This window comes from Battus philenor, unplaced genomic scaffold, assembly GCF_028537555.1.
Source record: "Battus philenor isolate CCGP_79_NKW_IND1 unplaced genomic scaffold, ilBatPhil1.0.hap1 SCAF_6, whole genome shotgun sequence".
Lineage (NCBI taxonomy): Eukaryota > Metazoa > Arthropoda > Insecta > Lepidoptera > Papilionidae > Battus > Battus philenor.
This window is the reverse complement of record NW_027181726.1, coordinates 6,654,423-6,667,570: the sequence shown is the minus strand read 5'-3', so window position 1 is coordinate 6,667,570 and position 13,148 is coordinate 6,654,423. Positions and strand designations below refer to the sequence as shown.

The 13,148-nt window shown below is 34.6% G+C and overlaps 1 protein-coding gene across 2 annotated transcripts; it reads right to left on the bottom strand.

The window, feature by feature from the left end:
• Nucleotides 1-248: 248 nt before the first annotated feature.
• LOC137930258 (spatacsin) lies at nt 249-13,027 on the bottom strand. 2 transcript variants are annotated; one of them, XM_068773475.1, is made up of 14 exons: nt 12,747-13,027; nt 12,244-12,658; nt 9,798-11,674; nt 9,046-9,216; nt 8,452-8,643; nt 7,365-7,647; nt 6,351-7,280; nt 5,866-6,029; nt 5,185-5,346; nt 4,372-4,908; nt 3,199-3,396; nt 2,119-2,639; nt 1,399-1,545; nt 249-553 (listed from the first exon to the last, which is right to left on the bottom strand). In XM_068773475.1, the coding sequence occupies exons 1-14, from the start codon at nt 12,942-12,944 to the stop codon at nt 481-483; spliced, it is 5,868 nt and encodes a 1,955-aa protein (XP_068629576.1). In that variant the 5' UTR covers nt 12,945-13,027; the 3' UTR covers nt 249-480. The 2 variants fall into 2 exon arrangements, with proteins under 2 accessions (XP_068629576.1, XP_068629577.1); XM_068773476.1 differs by lacking the exon at nt 249-553 and having other exon boundaries at nt 1,425-1,545; nt 2,136-2,639.
• Nucleotides 13,028-13,148: the final 121 nt, after the last annotated feature.

The window sequence follows — 13,148 nt, the reverse complement described above, 5'->3', positions numbered from 1 at the left end:
TTAATTTCTACACATTAAATGTAATTATAAGGTATGCATAATCACTATATACATATAATTACTGTTCGTGTTAATATTTTTTAAAATTAGATTTATCATTAAATTATTGAAAAAAAAATTTTAAAAAAATATTTTCTGTGATCAATAAAATGACATTCAAATTAAAATAAATGAAGGTAACTTCATCAAAATAAAACAATGTTACATAATTTCTTATTTTTTTTATTAGTTACAAAAATATGCATAAATTCATCAGTCAATTCAAGATAATATCACAGCTACTTACTTAAAATTAACCAAAATTTAAAAAAAAATCAACAAAATAAGATATCACTTATAATTATTTAGATATACATTTGCAAGGTAAGGTATTCGGTTATAACTATTGGAACATGCTATTAATATTTAGTCATACTTTTAAGCCGTTTATAGATTATGAGATTTATATCCGTATTTATTTCTACGTTAGATATAGTGTGATCATCTTACAAGGTTACGAAGTTCGGTCATGGCAGCCTGGGAAACAGACGTTTTCTTTTTCTCATTTTTGTACCTTTGAACGAAACAAAACATGTATATAAAAATGTCTTATTAACATCTATTACGCAACTACTTCCATGCCATGTGGGGCGTATACGATCCTCGCTGCATTTTCCGTTCAAGCCATTTGCACTTGTCATTAAAAAACAAAGGATTCTCAAGAAATGAATTTTAGGGTCGAATATAGATAACTTTTAAAGGAGGAAAAACAACTCGGCCGATTCTGCTCCTATTTTTATACTTAAGGAAGGAGGAAGTCTCTTTTAAAAGAAAAAAAAATTATTGCTCGTAAAAACAGTACAACTTTTTCTCGTACCAACCACAGAGTAATTTAAACCACCTATGCCTAGCTGTCAAACATTTCAAGTCTACCAAACCAAAAAAAAAATGTGTGTTAGTTACACACATTTTTGTTACATGCAAAAAATATCGTACACATCACAATAACATTTATTACATTAACATTGAATAGTTGCTTTGTACAAAAAAGAAAACTAATTTTTGTAAATAATTAAGTCAAAAATAAAGTGATCACTTTGAAAATACGTTTCTATATAATTTTTTACCGTGACAAGTTTATTACTTTAAATAGAAGTCTGTGGTGGTAAATCATCAACATTATCCTTGCAGAAAATAAGACCAGATGAAAGCTGCATCTGGTGTCTTCTGATGACCTTAAGAACGTTTGCCCACTTTGTGGGTAGACATGTTACGGACCGGTTGAGGTGGACAGTAGATTATAAATTTGGTGACGACATTCCATGTTTAATCTTTACATAGTTACCAATGATGTAATTTAAGTATGTTATGTGCAAAACAATAAGCTTTTATATTTTTGTACAAACTGACACTCAATACCTGTTAACGAATTCGTATGCGACATCTGGTCTATAAGTGGCCATGTCCCTCAAGTAGGCCTGGTCGTTAGTGAGAGCGCGTCGGTAGGCTAACTCGCGCCACGCCTCGCCTCCTCTACCCGCCAGTAGCACCAGGCCCTCCATGAAACTAAATAAAAGGAACTTATTTAATTAACGCATCATACAATAATTTGTTAATTTTATTATTTAAAAAAGTTACCTATCCATTTCATAGTAGGCGAATCTTTAAATTGGTTGTGCTATTATCGGCAATTTCGTTATGGTCCCGGGAAGTAACTGGATATGGGCAGCGCAAAACCGGTAAATTGGGAGACCTATGTTATGCAGAGGGCGTCCACCAGCTGACATGATGATGATAATTAATATAAAAATTTATAGATCTCGTTAGCGACCTCTTTGAAAGATTTTTTTTAAAAGATTCCCTATAAAGCAAGATATTGATACGTTAACTCAATCTTTCCTTGTAGTTCCGCGGTTTTATTCTAGCGCACGCTCGTCATTTCAGCCACAAACCGGTCCACTGTTATACATACTCCTTCTCCATAGATTTCTAATAGGACCGATTGGAACCAGCCGGCATCCAGCCTCTTTCGAGTACCGTAACAAAGGCGCCTGTCAACCTTATGAGTGGACGCATGCCATTTCATGGTAGGTCTTATAGTGCAAACTTTAGCCGAAATCAAATAACATTGACATTTACCTTAAATATTCACTGACCAGATTGTACATTTGCTCCGGCGTCCTGTTGAGGATTAGTCTCGTAGGAGAGGCGTTCAATAAAGACATCTGCAGAGCAATCTGTTGGGCGAGAGAAGCCATTTCCCCTGCGAACCCTGTACAACCGCCTTGCAGGTACAGCTCGGCCGCGTCAGTGCAGTGGTTTAAAGCTGTATCAAGCAACGTTCGTGTGGACACGTTATCATGAATCATGACCCAAACCGGCTGAACGGCCTTCTTAGACGTCCCCTTAGCCTCATCGACAGCTATCTTCTCCAAGTCGTGTATAAGATCTAACGCCTGCTTTTTCTTTACGCTGGCTGCCTCTGCGTACATGTTAAAATGCAAGGCCACCATTATGTAAGTATCTGTATCCCCTGGACAGTGGGTTTTCAAGAAATCGAGCAATCCATGCTTAAATTCTGCGATCTTGTCTGCTTGCTGGCCGAGCATATAGTCGAACTGGCCGAGAAGAAACTCGAACTGATGATTGTCTCGCAGAGCCTGAAAATTTGTACGGCAGTTCAAAAATCGATAAACTCAAACGCCACACGTACGTAAATAATATCAAAAGTTATAAAGCGTTTATAAATTTAATTCATCAGTTATCATGTACGGTCTGAACTAGAGCATATTAATAAAAAACAGAAACATGTACCCACGTATTAGCAATCACCAAAAGTGAAACTATCTAATTTATGTATGATTAATTTACTAATCAAATTATATTAATATAGCGACGTAACTGCGAAAGTGCTCTTAAAAATACTGTATTTAAACCGATTTTTTTGACTTACAAACTCTTATAATAATATATAATTTTCGAAAACTATTAGTTCGTAAATATAACTCAGCCGCAATGCAAATTTCCATAGTAAATATGATCTAATTTTTGTAGTGTCTTGGAAATATGAAAAGAATGTCGTTGCTGAGAATCCGACTGATGAACGTTATGCTCTTTAGACATTGCACCCGATTGGAATGCCGTCGTGATATGAGGTCCACTTCGTAGAGTAATATAGTGGTCCTTAAGAAGGCGGTTTTATCTCTCAATCACGTGTACCTGGAAAATGTACGCGCATTCGGTGTATCGCGCGAGGCCCGTGAGCAAGCGAACCATCAAGCGCCAGGAGCGAGCCGCCAGGAGACGCGCGGCGAGCGCCTGCGCCGAGCGCAGCGCGACTGCAACGCCCTCCGTGTCGCACGCCACCGAGAAACATTCGTGTGCCACCACCAACAGCTCGATTGAGATTATGTTTACCTGTGCAAAAAAAATCCAGTCAAATATCTAATGAGAGTTACAGGAGACACAAGCATAATTATTTAGTTTTAGGCACAGTGCCATAAATAAAAACGACAAAAAATATTAGTGCAATGCTAGAAACAGGGTGATCGGCTATATGTGTAAAAGTTTGAAAGTGGTGAATGTATAGTTCATTTGTCAGCTAAAAGTATTAAATCTTCATATACCGATTTAAAAACTATTAAGAGTTAGAGGTCAACTATGATTCGCTTTTTAGGTTGTTTTTCATCATCCACGTCTAAGAGAATAAGTCTATCAAGTCTAAAATAATACTTAGACATTATTATGGGTCAGAGAATATAAAATTCTCCAAGCCAATTGTGAAGACAAGTGAAATATAAGTTCGAAATATCTTAAACCTTTAGATTCAGTTCACACCATATATCGCGATTTACCTTTCAAGATATTTATTTAATTTTTTAATTTATATTTTTTATTGTACATTTTAGGATACATTTAAACAGTTTAATTATAATAAACAAAAGAGTACAACAGGCGGTCTTATCAAACGAGGCAATCTCTTATAGACAGCCATAGTAAAGAAAAGGTCGATGTGTAAATGATGGGTAGTTAATGTGTACAAAATATGCATATATACAAATATACATACATAAACATACATGTAACATATATACTTATAATAAATATAATACGATTAAAAATTAAAAAAAAAAACATCAAATAGATTTGGATCACATTTGCCTCAAATAAAATAAAGAAACAGGATGGAAAAGAAATCAATTAACAGATAAATAATCTTAGGTCTAGTAAATAGTTCTTAACCATTTTCTTAAAAATATGAATTATGGTACCTATTAACATAAAATCATCAAATTTATGTTGTTAACATTTACTTTGAGGGATTAACTTGAATAAGTAGCCTTAATCAAAAACTCAAAAGACGTTATATGAATGACATATTTTCCAACGCACCTGTTTGGTCGATAATTTCGCGCCTTTAGTTATTTTCCTTATATTCGATTTAACTTCATAACGTATGTGCACATTACTCCGAGACACCGCGTCGAACAGGTTTCGCCTCGTGTCCCTCGACATCTTGTTGCCGACAGTGTACACTGTCGAAACTGAGTACATCGATTCAGTTTCCGCGGACAAGAGAGTGCCCTCCTCCGTCAAAACGGATTCTACTTCATCGTTTTCTACGTTTTGATACTCCTCATCGATCAATGTTTCCACATCAAGGCAGCTGTCATCCAAAATATTCTCTGGTATTTTAAACGCACTGAAGGCTTTATAAATCTTTTGGAATGCCAATAAATGATCCAGTATTAGTCTTCCAATTTGACTGCAGGCGTCCGGCCTCATGTTCAGAAACATTTCAATATCTGAATTAAGGACATAACCCCAAAGGGTATATTGGAAGTGCTCTTTTTGTCTGAACGTCGAAGTCTTCACTAGGTGAGGAGAAATTATAGCTGCTACCATTTCCAAGCAAAGGTACTCTGCAACCTGAGTAAAGTATTTTTTTATTTAAACATAAATATTTTGAAATTTATTGATGAAGTAAATAATTTTGATTTAGTTGGGTTTTTGAAAGATGACCACTAGCTGATAAACGCGGTAGGCCCTCCTAGACGGTCCGACGACATAATTAAAATGGCGGTGTAAGTCATTGGACGCGGGCAGTGCAAAATTGATCATCAGCTGACATATCAGAAATGAAAATTCATAGTGTTTTCAAAGAAAGTAAATATAATTTTATTAATTACAAAATCTCTCACTCACCTGTTTCGTTGGAACATTAAATGTTCTGAAAACAAGATTTGCAAGTGACATGCGCGATCTCCCGCTCACCAAATTAATGAAATCCACGGGACGATTTTGGTATTTCAGCACAGATGTATAATCCCAACCGATTTGTAGCGCTATTCGGAAATAACTTGCGATCTGTATTGAACATTTTATTCTATAATTCAATATTAATTATAAAACACAAAACAAAAATATTAAATTAAAACAAAATTAATCAATAGAAGGTGTCTCCCACTTCGGCCAGTATACTCATTAGTAAGTTTAGAGAAGCTTACCGAGCCACAGAGAGTGCTTTTCCAGGGATTTTTGAGAGAGTTAGAAATCAGGAAAAAGAACGGTAGACAAATAAAAGTAACTATTATAGCCTAGCAGAAACCTAAGTTGAACTGGTAGAGGGCAGAACATACACTGGCAAGCGCAGCATAGGATGTGCACCTTTATAATGGACACGCGACAGGGTTCAGGTCATTATACGCTACTTCTGGATCTGGTGTTAATGGAAATCTATAGGGAGGCCTATGTCCAGCAGTAGACATCGTACGGCTGATATAATGATAATGAAATAAAAGTTTCAATTCATTAAAAATATTGCCATTTTCATATCATTTATAGATCGATTATAAATTTGTAACTAAAATATAATGAATATAGAACCTGTTTGGCAAGCGATAGCCCACTTCTCACAGCAAGCGCGTCCAACACCGAGAGCCTGTCGGCCTCCTCCCGTGCCGCCAGGTGTGGTATCCCAACGGACGTAATATCCTGCCTCTCCTGGATGACCACAAGCTCTTCGAAACTCGTTTCCGAGTTTTCTGATACTGAAACACAACCACGAGCGATCGTTCATTATACTGATTATAGAAAAATTTGAAGTTCATTTAACACCAATTGTTACAAATATCAACTTCGAAACCAAGCAAATCAAATGGCACGATGTATTTTAATACTCTAATTTTTATAGTTTGATTAGTTTCTCTGATATAATTTTTAATAATAATAAATTTTAATATGAATTATTATAATATGAATAATTTTAAAAATGTATTATTTTGCAATTTTTAAAATTTATGAAAAAGTTCCAGAAAAAGGTCCAGAAGGCAGAACGTATCAATGAAAACTTTTTAAAATATTTTACATACCCGTAAGTTTATTCTGTAACGATGGCGAAGATATAACAAGTCGAAGCTCCTGCGGCAACTCGTAAGGGGAACAAGTGCCCTCCGCTAATTTGAGACAAGTCCTTATTATTTGTACAGGACACGCGGGGGTCCTGTAAAGGTATTCGGGTGGCGTTTTGTACAAGGCCGACAAACGGAACGCCTCGACAAGTAGTTTTAACTCTAACAGTTGATTGACAATTTTTCTCCAATTGTCTATTGCATCCGGCTCGTCTAGCGTGACAACGTGTCCAATGTTCCCAACATCCGATTCAACTTCAATCTCGTGTAGCGTCGCTGAAAATGGTTTGTCGTTGTTCAGTTGGCCAACTGTCTTCGACAGTGTACGATCTTTTTGTCCGGTGAGAACGAAATGCAGAATGGTCATATAGCAGTCGAGTAACACATTTTCTTGGTCTTCAACTTGAAAATAAGCAGACCACATCAAATGTTCTATCTCTTCACGTTTCCTTCCATATTCGTGGTTCTCTTCGAACCAACTCATTATTATTCTGAACGAGTAAAATTTCTGTACAGGATCTGAGATAGACTTAGCATATTGCGTAAGAAATTGTATAGCTGAAGCAAAAGTGACTGCTGCTTTTTTGAAAGCTTCGCTACTTTGTGCAATAAATACAGTTAAATCTTTATCGTCGACATCTACTTCTCTCATATGCAACATTTTGTATTTGTGACCCCATTCAGCTTGTAGTATATCATTGACGGGTAAACCTGCCAGTTTTGCGATTTTAAGCGCTACTTCGTATTTCTCGTTTTCTATGTACATATGGATACATTCGGAAAGGTAATTGTCGCAATCCTCTTGCAACAGTTTGTGAATGTTTACGACAAATGATGTTTGCATAGATATACGAATAATTTCATAAAGTGTTCCGAAGTTCGGTGTCGGCACTGCAAAAGTAACAACAATCAAATAAAACAGTTCTCGATCAGATGTGAAGGTGAGCGAAAATGAAATAAAGGGCCTCGACTCACCCATTAACCCTTTCTCAAACTGTGCATCTGCTAAGCACCGGAGAAACTCCCTCTGATGAAACGCACTGTCAAAACTGTAACTCAGAGTAATTATCACCAAGTCAACGGCAATCTTCTGTAACGTTTCCTTAGACATATGCCACGGCAAACCGGATGAATCTGAACTATATTTCCGCTGACATTGTTGGAGAAAATTTGTCAGGGTTCTACAGGTTTCGATGTCGAACGTGCGAAGCCGAACGCATCGATACAAGAATGTCGTGAGTAATGTAAGGGGATTTTCCTGAAAAAGAACACTCAATGTAATTTGACAAACTCCACGAATGTAATAATAAGATTTTTTAATACAAATATCCACCACCTGTGTTTGTCAATAGAGCAGTTGTTTAATCAACCAAAAATTCTTTTAAACCAAAAAACGTAATAAAAATCCTCTAACACACAAAGTGTTTTTTTTTTACTTCCTAAATTTATTACATGACAATTCAGTATTACATGCGTTAATAAACTTGATTAAAATTAAATTTAATTTAAAATTAAAATAAACTTGATTAATGATTAAAGTGTACACAGGCGCTTAAAGAAAAATTGCAATTTTGTCTTTATTTCTACGGCTATCCTTATATGACTAATTTACACTAAATACTTATAGGTGGGCTTTTATCGGAAATACAATACACATAGCAACATTTTTATCACCACTCGTAGTGGCAGGCGAGCATTGTACCAATGCTCTAAATGAATCTGAATGAGAGCAGTGGTAGCCCAGAGGTAAATAATTTAGACTTGGGTTCCTAGGTTGCGGGTTCGATTTTCGGGATAAAATCATACAATTCACATTTTGTGTATTAATTATAAAGAATTGCCATTGTTCACAAACAAGTTTCTAGAGGATGGGCAGCAGCATCCTCTGCATACCATAATACTGCAATCGCCAACCCAACTACCACGCGTGGCGATTATGGAATATCCTTCCATAGATATCATTGGGGGAGGCCTATACCTTTAGGTTTATATGATGATGATGGTTGCTGTGATTGTTGTGATGTGATTTTAATTAAATGCACTACTGCGGCTTATAACTTACTGGCATGAACACGAGCATTGACTCTTGAAGAGTGGCGACGTAGCCTTCTATGAGGCAGACTTCGGCAACTTTGTGGAACTGCTCGGCGAGCGACCGTTGAGATATTTCCGCCTGCAGTGCCTCGCGGCTGTGTTTTGATGGATCGATTGACGCAAGCACCCACTGCGCCCACAGGACATCAATAGCATTGGGCTGGTAATATAAAAAGTTTATAATGAGACTAAAATCATAGTGTTCATCATAAAATTACACAATGACATTATTTAACTTTTTTCTGAATATTATTCGATATAATTGTATACCGCCTTCTTTAAATATAAGTTCAAAATACACAGTTTTTTTACATAGGACATATGCCATAGTAGCCCTACCCCATATATTTCCTAAAGGACTGGTTGAAAGTTGTCTGCATACAGTATGTCGACTTTGTGAGTGAACATCCTATGCTGCTCTTGCCGGTTCATGGTCTTCATTCCAGAACATTGAGACCCTAGCAGCTGTCTGTTCTGCAAACTATGCAGCCTGCCCATTGCCACTTCAACTTGCCAATTCACTGGACTATGTAATCGTTACACAATATAGTTATCACATTACCTCGTAACAACTAGCGATCAGAACAAGTAGTGGTTCTCGACAGACATCGGCGGCTCGGAGTAGCGCAGCGGGTGGATCTTCTGGGCCGTGACAGGCCGCGGCCACCTCCCATAGTTCGCGGCCCATGTATACACTTGAAGGAAAATCAAATGTTACACTTTGAGTTGGACTCTGAAAAGAAAATCAGAAAGTCGTATTAAGAAAAAAACTGATTCCATTTTTAAATTTTATTTCATGCCAAAAATTATTCATGTCTGTAATATAATCTATATCATCATTAAGTATAAAATCAAATCTGCAAAACTGAAATTTACTAGGTGACCATAAGTTATTTTCATTATAAACATTAATTGATACAACTTTCCCATATTGTTGTCAGATTTAAGCTTATAATTAAAGATAAATATTTAAAAAAAAAACAGCTTAACAGGGTCGCCCTGTAAATCTATTTTAAATTCAGATGAGTGTTCTTTACCAACGAACTTCAGATCAAACTAGATTATCGTGAAAATGCGTAAACTGGTTATATGTGAATTAATTTAAAAGTCAAAAATATTACTTGTCTTATAATATTTCGCGTGTCAACAGTTTAAAAAATATTACGTATTTATTAGTTCGAAAAACAAAAGCAAAAAGATAATCTTAACAGGTTATTTTAATGCTTCATACAAAATATTATTTCCTCACTTTTTTATGGAATGTGTAATTCATTAAAGTTTAAAAAAGTACAAATTGAAATGATATGTAATTACCACTTCTAAAGAATTTAGTCTAGAGAACCTTCTCTGTCCATTATTCGCAATTGACTTAAAATCTTTATCTTCTTCAGTGCCTTTGTGCAACATTATATATTTCAGATGTTCTGCATAGGATTGCTTTTCAAATTCTTGAGACAACTGTAGCATTTGTGATAAAGGATATCTGAAAACGTCACCGAAAAGCAAAAAATTAAACCAGGAGTTTTGTTTCACAAACTCCCTTAATTGCACTTCAGGAAATGGTAGATTATGAAGTATTGCAAACTTCACCATTGTTTGAGATTCATATAAAACAACAGCCATGTCGAATTTTTCATTAGATTCTTGCATTTGTTTAATATTATAAGTTGTTACTTCTTCCAAGTATTGCAAAATGTCTCTTGCTGCTTGGTCATTACTTTGCGTAAGTTTAGTCATAAAGTCATTGACAATTTTGTTTGCTTTCTCCTCAGATAAGTTCTTACATGTTACCAAATAATGTTTAATCATTTTTGCTGCAGACATATGAACCCTACATCTGGTAGGATTACATCCAATCATTGCTACAAAAGAAATGGCACATGCAGCCAATGCAGGATCTGACCAATTTTGAAGAGCCAAGGCATGTGCTTCACAACAAGCACTTTTAATACTTTTCTCTTGTAATCTATTGTATGTCTGGTACTGCTGTGCGACGAAAGCCTGGCTAGCGTTACATGGACGATATTGTTTTAAATAATATACATGATTCAATTTTGCAACATATCCATATCGCTTTATGAGTTTCTCATTGGCAAAATCTGGCATATCGATGGACCTTTGAGACAACATTTTGATTCCACCTCTTACCTCTACATCATTTGATAAGAGGCTGCCTAAACTACGTCTGTCAGATTTTTCACTTAATAAACTTTTGGTATTTTGATTAATTAATTGGAATTCAAATATTTTTGACACATCCAAACCACGATATCCAGACAGCAATTGATATACATTAACATCTTTTGAGTCATACATCTGTTTTCCACCTGTAAACTTTTTATAGACATTGTATAAATGTGGTAGCTTATGTTTATAGCCTTGATTTGACAACCCAAAATCTTTAAATTGAATGATATCTTCTTTTGTAAATATGTCAAATAAATTTGCATCATCCTCTAGTAGTATCATGCCAAGCACCAAATGAGGGTTGGAAGAAATGTAGTTATTAATGTCATCTTTTGCTATTTGCTGACAAGTTTTATACACGGGTACCACATGACTTTGTCTATCTGATGTTTGTTCAATACTTTTAAACAATAACCACAACTCAATACAATCTTTGGCTTCTTGTTCTACATGAGACAAGTCAGTGTCTAATATATGTCCTTCGACACACATAGTCAATACATTATAAAGTTTATGCTTTACACAATACTTTGACAGCTCCACATAAAATTGTTCCTTGCCTATAGTTGCACAGGGTTCAGTAAAAATGTCATCAATTTGTTTCAAGTTTTGAGTCCGTGCTAGTCTGGCTATTATGGAATATATGTTATTATGTTCATCTTCCATGACTATTCCATAAGAGCAAAGGGTATCATAAATGCACAATTTGGTGTATGCAAAACAGTCACGTGTAGCAACATTTGCAATCATTTCATTTGTAATTGGCCAAGAGCGGAAAATTTTATCTAAATTTTCTAAAACTTCACTGCTAAAACCTTTAGTGTCAACATTCAATAACTTATTAACAAAATTTTCATTTATAAAAAAATTGTATCTTGCATTCATGTCACGAACGACTTCTGAAGTTTGTACATTTATCCAGCGAACGAGTATCATTGCCTTATTTCTTTCCAAAAGATGAATCCACATTTCATGTGGAGACGTAAAATCCAGCAAGGAAAATTCTGAAACATATTGAATATCTTAGTTTAGCAACTAAACAGATCTAAAATATATAAAAATTATTTTAACCCTTACAGTGCTAACTGTCAATATATTGTCTCTACATCAATGTGCAAATTTAGCGGAGTGTCAGTACTGCGACGCTAGTACTATTACACACTCCATTTATAGATATTGATTTGAAACTGAAGAAAAGCCTATTGAATATTTTTAATTATTTTTTACTTTCCTGCTCATCAAAATTTTTTTTTTCAAAAATCTTTATGCAATTTATGCAATATATGCGAAAATTACCTCAGTACTAAAAGGGTAACAATGAGAAATCATTTTGTACATGTCATTTTTTATTACAATATGGATAATTTTAAATAAATCATTGTTACTGTCTCATACATACACTTAATTTGTAATGTTCAGCTTCAAAACAAAGTAGGTGAATCCATAATTATTGTAGATATCAAATTTATTAAAATTTTAACAAAGACAATTACTAATTAAACCAAACAGTTATTATCAATTAGGCAAACATTTATGTTTGCTGTTTCAAATGCATATTTAAAATGAAACTTACCAAATGTGTTAAAAAACAGAGTTGTTGCTATTTTACTTTTCCAATTAGCTGGATATTGTTCTATTTTTTCAATTGTTAGTGCTTTAATCTCACTTTCATTGACGAATACCCTATCATTTGCTTCTCCAAATACTTTATTTTGTTTAAATGTTCCATCAACTTCAAATGATTTTTCCAGATACCTGAGTAAATTCCAGTGTCTTTTAAAGTTTGTCCAACATTCAACATTTTTATTTTCAATGTCTTTTGATATTTTTTCTATTTGTTGTACGATAAAATCTCTATAATCAATATCAGAAGAACTAGCTGCCAGTGTCATTAAATGATTTTCGGGATTTATGTTAACTTTATTTAAAATATGCAGGACTTTAAATATTTGTTTCCTTATAAGCAGTTGGATAGTCCATGCCTTAACCTGTGTATTAAGAAAAATATAATAAAACAAAATGGTAATGTACTATCAGTAAAAAAGATCTAATACGCAAGCGTAAATATGTATTTACCTCAGCCAAAAACCACTCTTTCGAAGAGGATTCACTCCAAGAATTCTTATGCATTAAATACTGTATAGCTAAATTAATATGAGTGCCTTTTGCAGCCGCTTCTCTGACCACATCTCTAGGTGTTTTTTCTTCCCAACAAGACCAAATTATTTTTTCATTTTGTGTTAATCCATCCATGATTGTGTTATCACTGCCCATATCTATTCAACTTAATATTTATAATCATTTTGATCTTAGACCAAGAAACATAAAAGTCTTAAATTACTATATGAAAATATTCATTCACATAACAACGAAAACAAAGATGCAGAAAATATTATGACGTCAAATTTATTTGTACAGCCAATGTAAATGAGTGACACAGAATATAACATCACTTTAAATAATTAAATATATTAGATA